At 46.6% G+C, this 20,603-nt stretch overlaps 4 protein-coding genes and 1 pseudogene across 4 annotated transcripts, besides 32 other annotated features; 1 reads left to right on the top strand and 4 right to left on the bottom strand.

Moving 5' to 3' along the window:
- On the bottom strand, positions 1–746 carry Tc00.1047053509581.5 (retrotransposon hot spot (RHS) protein, putative; the record flags this gene model as incomplete). Its single annotated transcript, XM_804978.1, has 1 exon — positions 1–746. A coding segment is annotated over one exon (746 nt), but the record flags the coding sequence as incomplete, so codon positions are not given.
- Positions 1–3,734: a sequence feature (heterozygous, Esmeraldo-like haplotype).
- Positions 3,555–3,579: a microsatellite.
- Positions 3,735–4,628: a sequence feature (areas not merged during assembly with more than two copies in the genome that could not be assigned to a particular haplotype).
- Positions 4,329–4,358: a sequence feature (AT_rich).
- Positions 4,389–4,511: a sequence feature (A-rich).
- Positions 4,537–4,594: a sequence feature (A-rich).
- Positions 4,629–5,848: a sequence feature (heterozygous, non-Esmeraldo-like haplotype).
- Positions 5,270–5,319: a microsatellite.
- Positions 5,413–8,856, bottom strand: Tc00.1047053509581.10 (trans-sialidase, putative; the record flags this gene model as incomplete). Its single annotated transcript, XM_804975.1, has 1 exon — positions 5,413–8,856. The coding sequence occupies one exon, from the start codon at positions 8,854–8,856 to the stop codon at positions 5,413–5,415; it is 3,444 nt and encodes a 1,147-aa protein (XP_810068.1).
- Positions 5,849–15,020: a sequence feature (areas not merged during assembly with more than two copies in the genome that could not be assigned to a particular haplotype).
- Positions 8,835–8,855: a microsatellite.
- Positions 10,000–10,021: a sequence feature (AT_rich).
- On the bottom strand, positions 11,341–12,465 carry Tc00.1047053509581.20 (beta galactofuranosyl glycosyltransferase, putative; the record flags this gene model as incomplete). Its single annotated transcript, XM_804976.1, has 1 exon — positions 11,341–12,465. The coding sequence occupies one exon, from the start codon at positions 12,463–12,465 to the stop codon at positions 11,341–11,343; it is 1,125 nt and encodes a 374-aa protein (XP_810069.1).
- Positions 13,748–14,009: a mobile genetic element.
- Positions 13,748–14,789: a mobile genetic element.
- Positions 14,790–15,140, bottom strand: Tc00.1047053509581.35 (annotated as a pseudogene).
- Positions 15,021–15,675: a sequence feature (heterozygous, Esmeraldo-like haplotype).
- Positions 15,644–15,689: a mobile genetic element.
- Positions 15,676–15,751: a sequence feature (areas merged during assembly that could not be assigned to a particular haplotype. This can correspond to areas where the two haplotypes were merged or to regions with more than two copies in the genome that were merged during assembly.).
- Positions 15,752–20,603: a sequence feature (heterozygous, Esmeraldo-like haplotype).
- Positions 15,781–15,833: a microsatellite.
- Positions 15,911–16,125: a mobile genetic element.
- Positions 16,016–16,038: a sequence feature (AT_rich).
- Positions 16,174–16,193: a microsatellite.
- Positions 16,486–16,516: a sequence feature (AT_rich).
- Positions 16,519–16,595: a sequence feature (T-rich).
- Positions 17,058–17,517: a mobile genetic element.
- Positions 17,658–17,678: a sequence feature (AT_rich).
- Positions 17,848–17,884: a sequence feature (AT_rich).
- Positions 18,283–18,312: a sequence feature (AT_rich).
- Positions 18,717–18,761: a microsatellite.
- Positions 18,832–18,863: a microsatellite.
- Positions 18,902–18,961: a sequence feature (T-rich).
- Tc00.1047053509581.50 (uncharacterized protein) lies at positions 18,994–19,935 on the top strand (the record flags this gene model as incomplete). The annotated part of the gene is made up of 1 exon (XM_804977.1): positions 18,994–19,935. The coding sequence occupies one exon, from the start codon at positions 18,994–18,996 to the stop codon at positions 19,933–19,935; it is 942 nt and encodes a 313-aa protein (XP_810070.1).
- Positions 20,221–20,325: a sequence feature (T-rich).
- Positions 20,499–20,536: a microsatellite.

The following is a 20,603-nucleotide window of genomic DNA, read 5'->3' on the forward strand; positions in this document are numbered from 1 at the left end:
ACGCCCCTGCCGTCCAATCCATCGTAAAGAAAATCGTTCAGCTTCTTTTCCTTGACGCGGACTCCTCCTTTAAACAGTACTTCTTCGATCGTAGTGGAAATGGTAAATTTCATTTCTTGCGCTCGTCTTTGCCTTTCATCCTCCTCACGCCTTAATCTTTCTTCTGCCTCCCGCTTTTCTTCCGCCTTACGTTTTTCTTCCGCCTTACGTTTTTCTTCCGCCTCACGTTTTTCTTCTATCTGTACCTGAGTGAGAACTGCGTTTAGTTTTCCCTTTGCAAGAGGAGTGACCGTATTCTTGCTTTTAAAGCCCCTCCATTGTCTGAGAGAGTACACACCCTCGTGATGAAGCTTATAAATAGCCCCCAGCGCTTGGTACGCAGTTAAGTTAACAATTCTTCTAAGAAACTGCTGGTCTTGTACGTAAGCATCCGGCTCCTGAACAAACGCCTCCATCGTCACGTTCCCATTTCTTTCCACAACCCACTCCTCGCCAAAGTTGCTCCGAAGGAATTCATTCAGCTTCATGTTGTTCCTGAGAGTGCTTCCCTCCAGCAGAATGTCCTCCACGCTGCTGCTCATGGTCCACTGCGGTCGATGCATTCCCTCCAATCTTCTGCGACTCACAGAGGAGTAATCTGTTTCACTCTCAAATTGCGACCTCGCTCTCCTCCAACCTCCCTGCGAGACATTGGACGATTGACTCTCCAAATTGCCGTAAATTCCTTCCTCGGGTCTTCCAGACATCGTTTCTCCTTGCTTTCTTAGTTGGTTTGAGTTAGATCTAAACAATAGCCACCAAACAAAAAAGGGGAATGAGGAAAAGAAAGACAATAGGCACAGTCATGAATCGAAGCCACAACAAGAGACTCACCCACACAGTGTGACAGCACAGTATTCGATGCACACCACATGCACGAGGACCACCACAACGACGGCACGTGGATACCAACCACCCAGCACAGTGTTGGAGAGAGCCAACAACAACAACGTGGTGCGCACGGAGGGTTCGCCCACGCATTCCGCTCGCCACAGTCCCGCACCCGTGTGGCACCGCCGTCACCGCACACACTCTCCAGGAGGACGTGGGCACATAAACCCTGACACAAGCACACAAAAGTGGGAGGAGAATTCGGTAAAGCAGCGGCCACATGCAGGGAGCACAAATCATACACGCCACAACAGCGATGCATCACGGTAATCCCACACAAAACAGAAAAGAGTGCAATTTACAAGCTTTATGGAAAATATCTGCGGTGTGCATGGCAAAAGAGTGCCGTCACGCTGCCTTTCATATTGAATTCGCCATTCACGTATCACTTGGAAGCACGCAGCCACCACTCCTCCGTTGCACTCCCCGTGCTGCTCGTGTCGCTCCACTGAAGTAAGTTGTCACCGCACATCCCCCTCACCGTGCATTGCGGAATACAAATCAACCACACGGCATGGGTGCGGTGCCACCCCGCCAATAAATCCCAGGAAATACCCCACTGCCTCGTGTGGCACGGACGGCAGTATTATTATGCCTGCGAAAGGTTTTTTTCCAAACAAGAACGCGACCCCACCACACGCCCGTAAGAACGTTTGGTCTGTCGCACGCAAAGGAGTGGAGCGGGAGAACAGCAGGAAAGACAACACCCGCAGCCATGAGCAGCCCGCACACGCAAACACACCGCTGCCCCGCATATCACGAAAAATAAAAATACCAAAGAAACATGTCACATCCCAACTGCAAATCGCAAGTGCGGTTGCAGCACACACTCCCACCTCCTGGGCGTGTGCGGCCCCTCGCTGCTCGGCACTCCAAGTGAAATCACCAAAAGCGCCAATTCGGGAACATTCGACCACCGCCACAGTAGTCACACTCCCCATTTCTCACAAAGGCGAAGGCTTGCAGTGGCACAGCGGACGGCGGCACGCACAGTCGCAGAGTAATGAACTGCCGCAGGAATCACGCAACGGCGATGCGCCCCTCCTTTGGGCCTCCCAAAAAAAAACACGTGTCGCGCAGTCCCCGTGAGCAACACACATTGAACCGTATTCAGCTCCACTACTGTGGCCATCCGCACTCACAGCAAGAGTGCGACAACGCAGGCCAGGAAGCACGGAATAACACCACGCATCCCTCAAATAAAGGTCAGGCGGTGTCCGTGCTGCCTTCAACAATAATTCCACCCCACATCACCCTTCTGCATATCCGCAGCAAAAAGGCCCACACGGTGTGCACTACATTAGAAGTTCCTAACGAGCAAACCGAATCATCAGAGTGCTGCCCTCTTCTCAATGTTAAGTATAAGCTCTCTGATCCTTGTCGCCGCCAGCCCGCGGTCTTATGGAGGAGCATTGCGTTCTCGGCATATCTCTCCATTTACTTCACTTTCCCGAGGCCGCAAATGAAGTGACGTCCCACAAGTGATTTCGACCGTTCTGAAGAACGTGACGTATCAGACGCGCTGAAACTGTGCGCGTGTGCGTTATTACGGGCGAGCGACACAATGCTCTCGCACATCCATGTATTCCAATCCTGCGCAACACCCCATTCGGTGGTGCTGAAAACGTTGGACACCAAACACGCACAAATCGCACAATGAATGCCTCTGGAGAACAAACTCCCCATTAACGTCACCGCAGGCACCGTGAAAACATAGTAACAAAAAAAATCCAACGTCTGCGCGCCCTCCCGCAAGAAGGTGAAGACACACACGCTTGTCCCCTTGGCCTCACTCCAACTCCTCAAAAGTTGATGGGTCCGTGGCAGGAGGAATCACGCTACTCCTCCCTCGCTCCCTGTCACAAAGCATGGCATTGCGCATATCCATATCCAGTGCATCTTCACCACCCACATACGTCCCTTTGGGGGCATCGCCTCGGTAGTCACCAAGCACGCCCCGCTAGAAAGTGCACTCCCAGTCTATGCTGCATCCCCTGAGCGACCTTGCTGCCTTGCCGCACAAACAAGTCCACAATTTACGCATTCTGACTGCAGACATATGCCAGTGGGGATTCCCGCCCTTTCCCTCAGCCTTGCAAAGGGCGTACGCCATACAAATGCCGGTCATGTGGTGGTGGTCGTCTCGCAACATTTTTTTTCTTTTTCGCCGCAGTGCACATCCCCCTCCCACAAATCATTTGTTCGGGCCATGTTCCTGCGGCCAAACATCGCGCTGCTGGATCCCGCGGCACAGTCCTCGGCACAGAAGTGAGGGGAGGAAGAGGGACCGCAGAAGGTGCGAGCAAATCCAAATTCAGTGGCGGACGCTGCAGTGAAGACTGACGTCCCACGCGGTGTCCCTTTTCTAGGTCCGGTCCTCGCCGTGCCATGCTCTCAGCGTGCGGTGCGCCGGACGCTCCGAACATCCACACGTGCTTGCGTCTCACCGTCGCTCCCAGCCCCGTTCGTTGGCTGCATCAGGGATGCCGCCATCCAGAGACGGGCATAAGGACGTTGCATCCAACAAAACCTTCAGAGGCACCCGGTGGGCCAACGACGACCATCACTGCGGGATGTGTGGCCCTTCCGCCGCTCACCTCGAATCGAACTTCTACGCCTCCTCGAGCAGCAGCAGCAGCAGCAGCAGCATAAATACACCGGCCCACTAGGGTCCGTCACCAGCCATTGCAGGGAGACCACTGTGCCCCAGTGCTATGAAACCCGAATTGCATTGACGGGCCACTTCGGAAAATCCTGTCGCATCCTCTCCCATTATGCGGAAACACATCCGTCGTGCATGTGTCCACCGCAGCCAAATGAATCCGGTCCAAATACCCTCCAAATCAAATTCCCCTTTCCTTAAGCCATTCCTTCACTCCATACGCCCTGACCCTCATCCGCAGGTGCTCACTCACACAAGCCGCCATAGGCAGATGGTGGCTACTCAACGCACCGGAAAAACATGCCCAGCACGCACGCGCATAACAAATGACATGCGCAAACGCACGGAACAATGGCGGAGAAGCGCACACCGAAAGGATGCAGCCCTCCACAGCAGTCGCAGCCCACCGCGCGCATCACACCCGCAGGAAAGAATGACTCGCGGTGCGCGCTCCTTCTCTCCTCCTTCCCTTCATGCCCACGGAAGAAGCAGCAGCCACCCGCAACCGCCAGCAACCGCTACAAAAGAAGCATCCAAATCCACTGCAATTTGCATTTTGTGTGTGCATGTGGTTGTGTGTGCCTGCAGACACACGAAGCAAAGAAGTAAAAACAGGAGCAGAGCATGTGAAGGGACGCACAAAAAAAAATGTACAGCAGAAGCGCATGGCAGAAATAAAGAGAAAAATGCTGCTCAAGCTCATGATATTGCACTGCAACCCAAGCAGCGGCAATTCATAAAAAATTTATTAAAATTAAAAAAAATTCATCTTCACCCTTCCGCACCTCACACTTTGAAAAAAAGAAAAATAAAAAAAATGAAAAAAATGAAAAAAAAAGAAAATGAAAAAAATGAAAAAAATGAAAAAAAATGAAAATGAAGAAAAAAAGAAAATGAAAAAAAATGAAAATGAAAAAAAGTCGTCCTCTATTACGGCTACACACAAATAATAATAATGAAAAAAAAAATTGAAAAAGAAAAAACACAAACACAAAAAAAGAACCTAAATACCATGTTGCTCCAGAAATTGTCTGCATATTTTGTCCAAAAATAAAATTAAAAAGATATTTAAGTCTCTTTCAACCGTCTGACCCTCCATGTGTCCGCACATCGTTTATATTTCATGGGGTCATCTGCGTGTTGCTGCTCCCCTCAGCCCTTTCATCGGAGCGTAAGTGCGGCCTGCAGAGCACAGTCACTCGTGTGTGTGTGGGGACTGAGAGGAGCACGCAGACACGACGGGAGTCGCGTCTCTCCATCGGGAGAGTGAGCGCAGCAAAAAAAAAAAACACGGCGGCAGGGTGTGGCTGTGTGTCTGGCGCTGCGAGTGTCTGCCCGCCCTGGCCGCAATAAAAAAAAAACAAGAGGAAAGAAATGTGTGCTCCGCCCCACAGGCCCTCGTCGTACGCCCACACGTCACGGCTCCCTCAGCGCGCCGTTCGTCGCGGCCCCTCCTCATGCGTGCAGCAGGCGAGGCGCACAGGGCCGTCGTCATGAGCGTGTCGGTGGGTGTGCGAGTGGAGCAGTTGGGCGGGAAACACACGGCACCCCTCACAGGAAGAGTGCAGCAAGAAACAATTGAAAAGAGGGAAGAGTAGAAAAAAAAAATCACTTCATTAGTGGTTGCCCTAAAGCAACAAGCAAGATAAGGGAAATAATTAAAGCAATAACAAGAACAAGAAAAAAAAAGGAAAAAAAAAAGGAAAAAAAAAAGGAAAAAAAAAAAAGGAAGTGGAATTTAAAAAATTCAGTGGGTAATGCTGGGATGCCGCTCCTTTGTTGCTCCACAGAATTTCGCAACTTTGCTCTTCCCAATTCATTCAACAGAGAGCCGCAGTGCCCCACAGCCCCAGAAGCAGCAGCAACAACACCCGAGACACACACACTTGCACGGTGCTGTCACCAATTAGATACATGGCCGCCAACTCGCCCAAATGCCCGTGCTCAAGCAAAATTTCAGTGTCCGAGGGTATTGTTGCGTTGGACTCCGATGGGATCTTGGTTTCCCCAGGCGTTGTGCTTGTATTACCCGGTGCGGTGTCGACCGGCTGTGGCGCCTCCTTGCCGTCTTCAAAAGAGAATTCGGCTCCTTCAGTCCAAGAGACGTCGTCGGTGTTCTCCGCGGACGTCGGTTCGGCGTCACTCTTTGAAGGAGTGGGGCTGCTGCCTGAGCCCATTGTTCTCTCGGAACTTCCGTCCCCCGCCTCGAGGCTGAGGCTTCGCTCCGTGCCGGTGGTTCTGGTTCCAGTGGACCGCACGTCGTTGTTTTCAGCGGAAAGCTCAATGCTTTGTCGCACTTGGTGCTCACCGTCAGCTGGTGCGGTGACCGTTTCCACACTCAACGACGCAGTCACTGGAGACGTTGATTCGCCACTCCCGCCATTCGCTTCTTCCTCCTCCACTGGCTGTTCTGTATCATAACTTTCAGAGGATCCTTCAAAATCAGTGAACTCCGCTGGCTCCTCTGACGGTAGTTCTTGTGTCTGCACCTTCGAATCCCGCTGCATCGATTCATTGTCTTCATGCGGCGTGGCTTGCTGAGACGTTTCGCCTTCGAAAAGCTGGACATTGTTCTCTGGAAGAGAATTCCCTGCACTCTCCGCTGCAGTGGCGGGTTCAGGAACAGACGATCCCGCGGCATCTGTGGAAGAGGGCGCTGCAGGCACCGGATCATCGACGCTTTCTTCCTCTTGTTCATCAGTATCATCCTCAGTCAATTCCTCATAGATGGCGCTTTCTTCACTCCTTGACTCGGAAGCAACTGAGACGTCTGTGCCAGCCACCTGTCCTGTGGGCTGTTCCTCAACACCCAGTGATGGAATAGTGACTTTGCTGGTTTTGAGTTTACGCAGATCATTTCTCAACAGTTCCTCGTTGTACAGCATGACGTTAGTCACAGTAACATGGCCGCCCGTTGCACTTCGGTCCTTACTGTCCCCACCGATGTAGAAGTGTGAGATCCTGTGCGAGTTGAACAGGTTCTTATCATATTTCTTGTTGTGGATTTCCTTTTTATCCACAATGACAGTCCATTCATCATAATCCATTTTCAGTACCACCTGATACGTCTTGTTTGGCTCCCATTTAACAATATCAACAACATCCTCCGGATCAGCAGCATCCTCTGTTATGGCCAGCCACTTCTTTTCATGGGTGTACGACAGACCAAAGAGGACCGTGCTGCTGGTGTCATTCATCCTCACGCCAATCAAAGGGATGCTGCCACTCTGCGGCACCTCGTGGATGGAAACCGTCGCCACAAGAGTGAACTTGTTGTTTGCAAAGTAGTACGGCACAGTCTGCCCCATGTCGCCAACAGGCCACACCGCCCCTGCTCTGGACCCTTTGAACGTCCATCCATTGGGAACCCTTGGCTCCCCATTCGTCACTTTTGCATTCACGCCGAGGTACTCGTCTCTCCATGTGTTCTCAGAGATGTTACCAGACAAAAAGCCAACAAGCCCATCAGTGGGAACACGACCATTGCACATACCCTTTTTGCGCGCGTCAACAGTGCCGCTGGAAACGGAACTGCATGTTCTCAAGGCGCTGTCCAAATCCTTCCATGTCTTCACAACTTCCTTTATCCGCTCCAGTTTCTCGGTCAGACGCACAGCAACAAGATTGTATGATCCGTCGTCCTTCTTGTTTTCGTACAGTGAAATCAACTCCTCCTTATTATCCTTCCCACTCTTCACCAGCAGAGAGCTGGCGGCGGCGTCATCATCTCCACGGGATATCGGCCCAACATCATACACACGAGCCTTGTCCGTCACCCAAAGATGAAGCCGACCTTTTCCACCTTCATTGTCCTTCGCATACACCGGCGCGGTGATGAGCATCACCTTCTTTCCCTCAATGATTGCGGTGGTGGATCCACTCTGGACACCGTACCCTGCTCGATCATGTGAGTTGCCCCACACGCGGGTAATTGGTTTTAAGTGCCCATACCAATTGACTCCATCCAAAATGGACCTGTAAACGTCATAGTAGCCTCCAGCACAATGAGCCATCATGAAGAGTCTTTCGTCTTCTTCGCTTTCTTCCCACCTCACCAGGGTTGGATCCCTGCAGTCCTTACCAGTCGTCTCGGATGAGAGCTCCCATTTGTTCCCTGAATTGGGGAGACGCATAGACAGCAAAACGCTGGTTCCATCCTCCTCTTTGGCCTGCATGGGAAACACAAGCGCGCCGTCACGCATCACAGCACCCGATCCTCCACCGCCAATTAACTTGGTCAAGAAAAGAGATTTTCCTTTTCCTTGAGGGTTCACCACATGGGTCTCATTCCATCTTATTTTCTTCTTTCCACCATCCACCGTGACAGTTCCCTTCACGAGTAAAAGGGCTGGCTCATTCGTACCTTGAATCTGCTCCTTTTTATGGCTATATTTCCCCACCAGCATGTAGACGCTGTCCTCAATTACAACTGTAGTTGGCCGCAACACTTCTGTTGTCCCAAAATTATTCGCGGCGGCGTCCACAAGCTGCATGCAAAACAAACTTATATCCGACGTCGAAATATCCATTGAGTCACCCCTTATATCCAGGTGCTTTGACACAATCCAAGCAGAGCTGTCGGCTCCATTCCTTTCCCCGCACTGCGCTTCCGCCACGGCAAATACATCATCACCCACTTTAACGAGGCCAGGAACACGGAGCGAGGTGATTTTGCTTCCGGCCTCCTTAAACTCCTTCCAATTAGCAAATGATATCGACGTCGTCCCCTTAAACGGATCAATGGCATTCCTTGTTTTACCGCCAGCGGCCGCAGCTCCACTGCCGCAGCACATCACGACAAAGAGGAGCAGCACCGCAGAACAGAAGTGATGCCGGAACATGTTGGGCCTCGGCGGCTCACCTTCTCTTCCTTCCCTCCTCCTTCCGCTGGATCCGGTCACGCGGCAACGGTTGTGTGTGCGGGGTGCCATGACAGCAGCAACACGTGAGAGCATATAAATATTTGTGTGTGGGCGGTGTTTTTGTGTGCTGCTGGTCCTTTCAGAGCCTTCGAATTTCACAGTAGCGATTTGCGTTTGGTTGCTTTCTTTCCTAGCGTGTCTGTGTCCAAGAAGTGGAGAAGGCAGAAACAGCGGCAATACATCAGACACGTCACTGGGAAGCGGAGCAGAGCACCCACGCAGAGAGCGGGACTCGAGAGAACACAGAAGGAACAACATGGAAAACAATTGCACACAGAAAACGGCAACAACAACAACACGGCAAGTCACGGCGGAAGCCAACACACACACACACACACACATGCAAGCGGAGTTTCATTATTCGGCGACGCCATTCAAAGTCCTGCCGAAACAGTCTGCAAGTGATACAGTGATCAGCCACACGCTCCCGGTGCACTGCCGCAGCAAGAACGCGGACACAAAAGGAATTATGTGCACAAACGTGGGCAGCATCAATTCACAGCACCGCCACACGACACTCGCTCTCTCGGTGCATCCCACGTCCCGCCTCAAAAGGCCTCGGCAAGCACCAATCAACAAAATAATGAGGCGGCGGAAACAACTTCCCTGCAGGCCATTCAGGGCTCCACAGCAACACCACCAACAGGAGCGTGCATCCCTCTGCTTGCAGCAGTGCACGTTCATTTTCTCCTGGCCTCTCGGGGCGTTGAACGCCTCCCCGACCATCTCGCGCTCACAAAGCAAGCCTCACGCAGATGTCATTCATTTTCTCCGCAAATGGTGTTGCCGCGCTCAATTATGTGCAAATAATCCATAGAAAATCACCCAAGGTTTCTTTCCATTGCCACAAAAGAAAAAGACAAAAATGTTTTGAAAAGTCAACATAAATACCACTTCGCCCTATTCACTGCGCATTGCCTCGCACAGGATCGTTGTTACTCGCCCCTCCGCTCCCCTCTCATCCCATTCCAGCCTGCCAGGACGTACATCACAGTCGCAATCCCTCCCAAGAAAGACTTTGTCACATGCTGGCACGGGCCACATTTTCCCCTTGCATCCCGGTCTCCCGCCCACAGGAGGGCAAACAGGGAGATTGTGCGCATGTGCGTGTGGATGGCCATGTGCAAAACTCATGGAATTCAAAGAAATAGGGCACGCAGAGCAACCCCGCCCACGAATTGGGAGTTCACTCAAACACCGCAGCAGGAAGAGCAAAAGTCCTCTTGTTGCTTTTCTGAGAGGCCGATTCATTATCATCACGCCGCCTCAAAAGCGTGTACCGGCGAGCGGAGGAGATGACTGCTCAATCGCACCTCGTATCGGAGGCGCCCACAACGTCTCACTGCAGCAACTTGCCGTCAGCAACAAGCCGCATGGCAGAACGCAACACAATTCACACACTCGCCAATTAAATAAATAAAAATGCATCTCACCGCCACAAAACGGCCATCAACATCTGTTTCACGGCAGACACCAAATTCCAAGAAAATAAATAATAAAAAAAAAACACGCGGATGGTCTCCCACAATACATTTCAACAAAGAATAGTCTCTCAACCCTGAAAATAAACACCGTAAATTCACAGAAGCCGCCTCATCGCGCCAAAAATCGTGCGATGCCCCTCCTCGCAATGCTCTGCTGTCCGCAGACACCGCCCTCTGTAGTGTTCCGGCAAAAGCAAAAAATAAACGTTCACAAACCAACAGCAAGAGAAACCTCCACCCGCAACGTGTGCATCACCGTGGAGCATCGCTTCTCTCCCCGCAAGTAAAAGAGGCGCCGTCACATCATCCGCAAGACTCGCCAAAAACACGCCAAATTGAGAAGTACGCAAAACGCTCCGCCGTGACCATCGCTTTCCCGATAAGGCAGCCCACTTCCGTCCACCGTGTCTGCCAAGCAGGACGCACCAGGCCTGCCGCTGCAACGCAAAAAAGATTCAGAAATACGCAACGGATCCCGTCGCAGTCGTTGGCTCAGCCGCCGTGTTGAGGTTTGGGATAGGCCGATGGAGGAAGAAAAACAAAACGGCCAAATATCCCCGCGGAATCCCGCATTCCACGCAGTCCCAATGACCAGAGGGTCCTCTAGGGACGCCTGGGAGACGCATCCGCCACACTCTCACGCACCATCATTAACGGCACCCCAATCGAGTCCAGCGGACCTCGTGAAGCACACGGCGCGCCTCAATGGCGTGGCGAGCAGCCTTCTCGGAGAAAAGGACGCGTGGCGATGGTTCCCCTCCCCGCTTCACTTTTTTTCCTCCTCCTGTTTTTGGTGGCATTTCACAGAAGGGGAGCGTACTTCATGTCCCCGAGCCCCTTCTCTCGGTGCACGCAGAAAAACAGAGAGGGGAATAATAAAAGAACGAGTCAGGCGGCACGGAGAAATAAATGTGCGGGAGACAAACAAACCAAAAGAATAAACAAAGAGCCCGACAGATATGCACGCAACATATTCAGCGGAAACGGGTGTCACCTTCAGTGGGTAAATTAGTATCCAATTGCGGCGTCGATCGCCCACGGTGAGAAACAGCGTTGTGCTCACAATATTTTTGGCTTTTTTTCTGCTTCCCTCCCCTTTTATTTCTCCCTCATTCATTATCTTCACGTTTCCTGCTTGCTGCCGCCCTCTCCCACCTTCGGCAACACGGCCAAGTTTGGACGCTGCACCCTCCCCCTGTCATGTCAAATATATGCTTGCGCTCTTTAAAGCCCATTGCGTACTCGCTTAAATATTATTCGTGTAACTAACCAAACAGAGGTGTAATTTTTAAAACTTAAAGCAAAACAAAATAAGAAAGCAAAACTTGTGTTTGTCGCCGAATCATCTTCCCTTCGTCGTGAAAGGGTAGAAAAGTGTCCTGTCGTAGTAAATAATTGGAACTCTTTGGATCTCATCATGCCCGTGGACCCGAATGCGCTGTATGCGTGCCTCATCCTTCACCCAAATGTCTAGGGGGACCATGCCGTTATATGGCTCCTTGTATCCATTGCAGCATGCTTTTAGACCGTTCCACTTCATCACGACATATGGTTGGTTCGTCATCAAAGACTTGACGCGACGGTACCAGAGAGCGTCCGGTAGCTCCAGTTGCTCAGAGAAACGAATATTCGAGCTGCCGCGATGCACAAATTTGCCGTATGAGACATTTCGCTCCTGAAATCCAAGCAAACGGAGGCGTAAGCTGTAGTCGACATCCTCCACGTAAGCTGGGTAAAAGCTCTCGTCAAAATATCCCACCGTGCTGATCGCCAGGCGTGTCAAAATAACAGATGTAAAACAAGTGCTTTTGCAATACGCGCAGAAGTGCCCGTAATGCTTCGAAAACGCCTTTTCACGCTCCTTTGTAGAGGCATAACAGATGCGGTCAGGCAGCAGCGCAGACGTCGACAATCGGTTATCCTTCACCGTGGAGTGCAGCACCTTCAGGCCCCGTCGCAAAACAGGACTGTACTCGCTCGGCTCATTCGCCATTTCCGCCGCCAACTCATCCATGCAAGCGGCATCATGCCTCGTCATTTCATGTACATCGCGTAGAAGATTGGGAAGAAGATCGGGTAAAAACATTACGTCGCTGTTCGTTACAAAAACAAAAGGCACTTCCTCGCGCGGCAGCGAGAGTGCAAGTCGTAACCCAATGTTCACGGCAGCGCTGTACCCGATGTTTTCCGGATGACGACTCACAACCAGGCGTCCGGACCACCCATAGACCCTCTCGAGTTCCTGCAGGTACAACGACAGCATCGCCTCCCGCCCGTTCTGCACCAAAACCAACAGCCGGATTGGCACATTGATGTTGCACATCATCCTCCGAAAGTCCATCAGATCGAGCATCAGCGGGACCACCATCAAAGGGATAACGTCCGTCCCGTTATTATTTCCCCCCAGCCACCGTGTCGTTGGATCCACCAGAAGCCTTTCCCCGACGCAGTGGATACAGTCCGCCATGGTCGGGCCAACACCAAAACCATGCGCGGGATCGTCACCAAGTAGAGGTTCCACCTCTAAACAAGTATATATATATATATATCAGCATGAACAAAAAAAAAGATTTTAGAAGAAAGATAAAGCACCCTTTCCAAAAAAAGGCTCGTGGCTTCGTTTTTTAAAATGCGCGTAACTCCGTGCATATCCCGTTGGAGGCAAAGCCAAGGAAGCATCTCCTGAAAGAAAAAAAGTAAAAAAGAAAAATTTGCTCAATGATGGTTCTGTGTAAATTTGAACAAAAAAAAGACTCCTTCCCAAGCAATGGTCATACACCTCCATTTGGTGAGTGAAGTGGAGGCACGGAGCACGCAGGAGTCTCAACATGACCAGAAATAAAATAAGCAACAAAAGTAAAAAATGGCTAAGAATGAAAACAAAAGGAAAAAAAAGAGACCAATGGCACAGTAACAAATGCAGTTCTCGCCGCAAAATGCAAGGCTCTCATACATCCCGTAAAAAAAAAAAAAGGATGACGAAACACAACAGTCCAGGGTGTCATTTGTAATAGCACATGATTCCATAAAGAATAAAAGAGTTCGTTGAGGAGCCCAAAATGTCATGAATTTTGGAGGGCACCCAAATCGCGGACCAACAAGCCTGCGGCACTCACCACATATCCCACAATGCTCAATCCCCATTCCTCTCATGTAAACTCCCCAAAAAAAAGTACAGTCACCAGACATCCTACATGCCCAAAAACAATAAACATATTTTAAACCGTCCTATCGACACCCGCAAATAAGAAAAGAAACTTCAGGTCAGCATAAAGACGTCGCAGGCACAAAAATAAAAAATAACTATTCTTCAATATAGGAAATTGTTATAGCTCAGGGAGACAACCATCCAGACATTCTGAAAACGCAATTCAGGATTTCACGTCACATTTTGTGCCCAGTATTTCCCCAATCACCTCCCCCATCACCACCGCAAAAAACAACCGCAAGAAACAGTACCTCAATCAGCACCTTGTCGTAATAGCCAAATTTTCTTTCTTTATTTGCCTATTGGGCGCAAACAACAAAAAGCAGCACCACCATAGGGGTCTCCATCCGTTTGAACCTTTTTCTTTTCCTGTAATAAAACCCAGCTGCAGAGTTAGACATGAAAAACAATTTAAAAAATATAAAGAAGTAATCAATACAAAAAATTTGGCAAGCGCTCGCAAGGGCATTTCTATAGAAAAGAATCCTTTCACAGGAAATATATAAGTACACATAGAAAGATAGATCAATAAATAAATTAGAATAATCTTCTGGGCAGCTGGCCGGATCATGAGTTTATCAATAATAGAAACCAAACCAGATAGGAATAAGAAAGGAATAAATGGAATAAGAGTGGATTCACCACATTCCCAAAGTTTAACACCTAGTAAGTGTATATATATTATACCATACGTTAGCCTCAATTGTTGCCCGCTCACTCTATTCCGATGGAATATTTATTTATTTATTTACTAATTACGAACTGGCAGACTTTGGGCTCCTCCAGCCACAAGAAACCGCCGCTACCCTTCGCAAGTTCCACTCCTTCGCCAAGTCCTGAAGTGTAAACACTCGACCGCGTAATATGCCGTCTGCGGAAACCCCGCAGACCGTACGTATGCAAAGGATGCCTGTATTCCGCGAGACTCCAAAAAATCATAAATCCGTCGTGGCTCCCACGTCATGACGTGTGTTTTTGAGCTGACTTTATTTGTCGCTCCTTGCAGCAAAGTGTTGTCCACCCAAACGTCCATGGTGGACGGCAAGATGGCGAAAAAGGCCGTTAAGGCCAGGCGTACCGCACGCACCTCGGCCTGCATGATAAGAAGAGGCTTCCTCTCCCATTTTCCTCAGGCAATTTTAACGTCGCCGGAGTCTGGAATAAAAACGGCTCCCCATCCATTGAGCGACGCATCCGTGATGATGGCGGACGATGCCTTCTCCGTGGGCTTAATGATTCGCTTACGATTGTTCTCGATGATGTGTCGTAGTCTCTCGCCCAAACCAGCCGCTGACGGCGGAAGGTTCGCCGGGAATTTCTCCTGCACAATTCCCCGGCTAACTGCCGATAATCGCCGTCGCAATGCCTTGATGAAAAAGTAATATGCACATAAACGCGTGCACAAAATGGCAGCCGCGTACAAAAAGCGTGACGCCATTACCTCCATTTCCGCGATGGTTAAAGATTTCAGCGCTGACATGGCGCACACAGACCAGACAAACTTGTCACTCAGGGATACCGCCTGGTGTGTGTGATCAAGCTGAATCCCAGAAAGTTACGCTGTTTGGCATCGAATTCGCTGTGTACTCGGCAGTCCCGCCAAGGTACGAACGGAATGTTTTATCTTTATTGGATGCAAGCTCTCTCAACTGAGCTGCAATAGAAATATGTGCAGCAGGTGTTTGATCCGCGGCAAGAAGGCCTCCACCATTAAAACAAGAGACCTGAGAGTTAGTGTAATCAACGCGGCCGCCCAAATTGCTACTAAATATGGAATTGGCGTGGTGGAAATACTTCGTGATTCCAATGGTCACGTGTTTCTCCTCCTCCCCTGCAGCAGTAAAGGAGGGATGGCTGCCCAGGTACTGCAGCAGGAGGAACAGCACCATCCACCGGACTGCGTTCCTTGTCGCAGAGCGCGTTCGAATGCCCATTGCTTCGAATTCCACGATATTACTCGTCGTGCGGGAGAGCGTGTGGGTCCACTATTTTCGCGTGGTAGAGACAAAATGAAGGGAGAGGCACAACAACGGTGTGAAAAGAGAGCTCTAGGGGCGCAGGAACGCCCAGTCGAATGATCACAATTCTTGAGAGGGTCGGGCAAAATGACACGCGAGAAACAATCCCTGCGGCCTTGTAAGGGGGGAAGGACCCCGGCCTGCAAAGATTCACATACGCATACGAGGAGTAATTACTGTGCACGCAAAAAGGAACGCAGCATCTCAGCGTCCCCAACGCAAAATAAAAAAGGGATCCTCGTGAGTCCAACACACGGGCCCACACTGGCCAGCACCTTCCGCACCGCTCCCCCATCCGTAACGGTGCATGGGCAAAAGAAAACAGGCGCAGCGCGACCCCGTACAGGGAACAACCCGAGCAAAAGCAAAGGGGGACACAACAAACACAGAAAAAATAAATAGATGAATAAAACTGACAGAATAATCTTCTGGGCCGCTGGCCGGATCCTGGGGTTGCCAATGGAATAGAAATCGAGTAAAATGGGAACGAGAAGGGGGTAAGTGAAAAAAACGAGGCTTCATCAAATTAGCAAAGCTTACGCCGTATGTATTCATTTTATTAATATAATTTTTATTGTAATTATAATTATTATTATAATTATTATTATTGTGTTTTCTGTGTTAATATTTTTTCTGGGAGTTTCTGAAGATGCTGACGAAGTACCAAGGCTATCTAGCTAAATTTATATATCCTGATAAAACGAAGATATTTCTCTGTGATTCTTTTCCTATCTTATGAGCATTTGGAAGATTGTGTTTGGAGGAGTCAAGGAACCGATAACGGCAAGACGAATTTTATTTTATTTTTATTTTTGCCATCCACCCTCTTTGATTCGGACCTTGCGGCGGGGTGTTGTGGCTGGAGGGCCCAAATTCCTTCAGTTTTTTAAGTAATAAATGTCTCCAATCCGAATACACCGCACCGTGGCACGAGAATGCCTGTTAGGATATAATAATAATAATAATAATTTTCGTTTCCACTCTTGGGTTTTTATGCTTTTTTGATTGTTTTGTGTCTTTTGACAATTTTTTTTCATGTTTCATTTTATGTGATCTTCCACTATGCGTTTTTTATTCGTTTGACTGGTAATGACTCAGAAAAATATGTTTTGATTTATATATTATTTGCTATTCAAGTATTTACGGTGTTTTTCAAGACGTTTTAGCGGGGTGTATGTGCTCTGAGCTAGCTTTGGTGATTTTTAAAATAATGAAATAACTGATAGATTCTGCAAGGGGGTTTTTGAAGGGGGGGAATTACTTTATTATTATTATATATATATATATATATTGTTTTTATTTCTTTTATTTTATTTTATTTTATTTTATTTTATTTTTTGTTTTTTATTTATTTATTTATTTATTTTATTTATTGGCTATTCATTAAAAACGGTGAATGTTTTGTGTCATTAAAGTTTTGTTGATATATATTATTTATTCTGTTTATTTTCAGCCGGGTTTCTTTAATATTATTATTGATATTAATAATGCCGTTACTGAAGGATTAACTTCCTTATCCTATCTGCCAACTAATATTTTGCTTTAACTTTTGTAACGGGAGGGAATCGTGTCTGAGTTGCTATCAATTCTCTCTCCCTGTTAGGTTTTTAGTATTTTCTCCATGCCACCGTGTCTAATTGCGTACAATTTCCTAGTTTATGTTATTGCATTTGTTTTTTGGGACATTATCTGTTTTTAACAATTATATATATTTTCTTGCCTCACATGTGTGAATGCAGGGCATGCATAGATATATCAAAGAGCATTTTAAAGATGACTTTAGTCTTATTTTTCAGTTTTCCTAGTTTTTCTTTTTTTCTTTTTTAACTGAAATTGTGAAGAGAATTTCCACTCGACAAGCTGGTTATCCAGTTTAATATGTATCCTGATAAAGCGAACTCTGTACGAATTTTTTCCCTATTTTATGAATCTTCGATTAACCGCGGTTCTGGGAAGCAGGGAACCAGTGATGTCCGGACAATTTTTAATTGTGTTTGCTTTTGCCGTCCCGCCCGCCCACTTTGTGATCCTCACCCTGCGGCGTGGTCGTGTGGCTGTAAATGCCCGAAATCCGCCACCTCGTAAGTTCTATACATTCAATCCCGAAAGAGTGATTACGTCACGATAGTGTCTACTATAGTATGCATATATAAATATACACTTACTTGGTGCAAACATTTATTGAAAATTTGGTGAATCCACTCTTATTCCATTTATTTCTTTCTTATTCATATCTTTTTTGATTTATATTATTGATAACTTCAGGATACGGCCAGCTGCCCAGGTGAGTATTCTGCAATTTACTAAATTGTGAGGATTTATTTGTCTGAATAGTTTTTATGTATTTGGATTGAAATACTCGCAGGAATTCGCCTGTGTTATTTTTAAACTGTGTATATATTGCATGTTCCTTTTTATCTTTTTTCTTTTTGGATAAAAAAAAAAAAAAAAAAAGGGATTTTTTTGTTGTGATGCACAGAGTGTCTAATTTAGTTTTCTTTTTGACTTTGTTAGATTGCGCCTTTTAAAATGGTCACACAGTTGCTAAACATGCTTTGAACACGTGACACTGACGCCAATTTTGATGTGTGGGTTTATTTGTTTACTTTCCATTTTATGGCTCAATATTAATATTATTATTATGTTTTTTATATTTAATTGGGAAAAAATTTATTGGTATTTCTAGTGCCTTTTTTAATGGTGAAAAACCGAGCTTTTTTTTAACTTTGGAGTTCTGTTTGTGTCATATGGTGTATTTGCTGTGCTATCGTGAATAACAAAAAAAAAAAAAAAGAGAGAAATATAGAAAAGAAGGAATCCCATTTTGTACAACGGTATGCGGGTAATTTTCTCCGAATCCTTTCAAGAAGGTCCTTTGCAAAAACCGTCAAGAGAATAGTTTACTACATCCTGATGCGTTTTTTGCTTTATATTCCACGGCTTCTTGCTAGGAGTGCAGCAAAGCAAAGCTATTTGCCGGGTAACGAAAAAAAGGCCTACAGATTTGTTTTGGGTAAATTCACATGAAAATTGTAATGGATTTTGTGACCACGCATTCAAATAATAATAATATTTAAATATTTTATTTCAGCTGTGAAAAGAACGCATGGGTAAAGGATTTCTTTTTTATCTTAATCTTTTTAGTCCAACGGTCGGATTTTCAGTGAGGAAAAGAGGACTAGAAAAGGATCAAAGAAGAGAATTATTTACAAGTGAAGGAGACATTATTGCCTATGCAGGCCAAGATTCCACTAGCGAGGGAAAATGACGAGGCTTCAGGCGAGGCTGATGGTGGTACTCGTGTGAAGAATAAACTTCATATTTGTGTGCTTTTGAATTCCGTTGTTTTTGACTTACAAGTTGTTTGAGAAACCACCGAACGCGTGACAAAGTATGTGGACAGAAGTCTGTTTGATCCGTCGCGGTTTGAACACTTTGACAAGTATCGCTTGGGAGACGGTAAAGTGTCTGTTTCTGAAAATATTGAAGATGTTTTTTTTCTTTCCCTTTTTTTTTTTTTTTTTTTTTTTTTTTTTTGGTAATTGTGGGGCGCAAGACCAAGGTGTTGAAAAAAAAAATCTTTGAGTAGCGTTGTTTTGTTTATTTATTTATTTTATTTTACTTTATTTTATTTTATTTATTTATTACTTCAAGAATTACTTCCGCACAAACAAGAGTTCTTTTTTTTTTTTTTTTTTCTTGAGTTATTTCCTTTTAACTTTTGTTTTCTTCTTGTTGTGGTTGTATTGCAGCCTTTAAGTGGTTGCAGATGGAGTCTTCAAGGGAAAACAGTTCGAACACAATGTCTGGCTGCTGCAGTGTCTATGTAGCTAACATACCGCCCTCTGTAGATAGTGTGAAGTTAAAGAATTTTTTTTCACCTACTGGAAAGGTTCTTCATGTCAAGCTTCTTCTGGACATCGCAACGGGCATGTCACGCGGTGTTGCATTTATTATGTTTGAGAGCGTCGACGTTGCGAAAAAGGTCTGTGAAATGATGAATCGTGTCGTTTTGGATGGGAACGTGCTTCAAGTAAGGCTTTCTGAGCGAAGTACTTTGGATTCATGTGTGAATGCCCACGTAATCACAAACATTGTTTACATACGTAATGTTCCTGGAAATATTACACTGAAAACAGTTCAATCTTATTGTGAAATGAATTTTGGGCCCGTGACAAATGTGTCTTTGCACCCGCAATCGTGTTTGCTTGGGGGACCGTCACCCTATAACATGGTGTTTGTGCATTTTGTGCATATTTCTGACGCATGCCGATGCGTGGAAGGCATTGATGGAAAAGCACCTTTTCCATTTCCTTATTTGCCGCATCCTTTTGCTGTGGCTAAGATGATTGAGGACGTGGATGCTGAAAGGAGGAAATCCATTATTCTTCGCCCGAGGAATACGGCTCCTAACTCCACTTTGGCGTGCGCACCACCAGTACCGGCTTCTGGGAAGCTTGCTTCTCCTGTTTTTGTGGATTCCACGGCTGTGAGTCCAGTAATTTGTGATACATCAGCTCAGTTCATATCCCAAGCTCCTGTTCTTCCATTCATCGTGGCATACCAACAAAGAGAAAATTATTTTCCGTTTATTACCGCTCCGTTAAGTGCCCCTGAGTCGACGTTGACACCCCGCGTTTTTGTTCCCCCGACAAATGACCCTCAACGGCTCCTTTTTTTTTCGAACCATGGGTATCCAATGCTCCTGTAAAAATATTCCATTTAGAGCTTTAAAAGGAACAAACAAAAAAGCTTAATTAGTGTCGAAAATTGTGTATTGAGTTGCTTTAGGAAGAAGAATAATATGCATGGAAAGGCTTTTTAAAACAGGTAGCTTGAAATATCAGATTTTTGAGGTTGTTTATGTCCTGCGACGATGCAGTTCTAGCGCAGCCTTTTTTCCCCTCCAAAATAAAAAAAAGAAGAAATAACGTTTTTTTTTACTGTTGTTGATTTCTAATTATATATATCATCTCGTTTTATTTTGTTTTCGTACTTTTTTTTTTTTCTTTTTTGTTGTTGTTGTTGTTATTGTTTGTTTTTTGTTTTTTTTTTTTGTTTTGTCGTCTTTTTTTTTTTTTTTTGTTTTGTTTTGTTTTTTGTGCATAAGAGTAAAAGCAAATTTTAATAACTTTTTTGCACCTATTAAGGGATAAAAGGCAAGAGCTTGTAAAAGCAAAAAAAAAATTGTGGTGCGTGGAGAAATGAAGATGAGAAGTGATATGCCCATCTATTCTTTTGTGCGGATGAAAAAGCACTTATTTCCGTGTTGCCTTTTTTTTTTTTTTTTTTTTTTTTTTTTTTTTTTTTTTGGAAGGAACGCCGATTGCTGATAGTTCTATTCTTTGCTTTATTGATTTTTTTAGAAATTTTTGGAAG

The sequence above is a fragment of the Trypanosoma cruzi genome, genomic scaffold, assembly GCF_000209065.1.
Source record: "Trypanosoma cruzi strain CL Brener 1047053516281 genomic scaffold, whole genome shotgun sequence".
NCBI classification, from domain to species: domain Eukaryota; phylum Euglenozoa; class Kinetoplastea; order Trypanosomatida; family Trypanosomatidae; genus Trypanosoma; species Trypanosoma cruzi.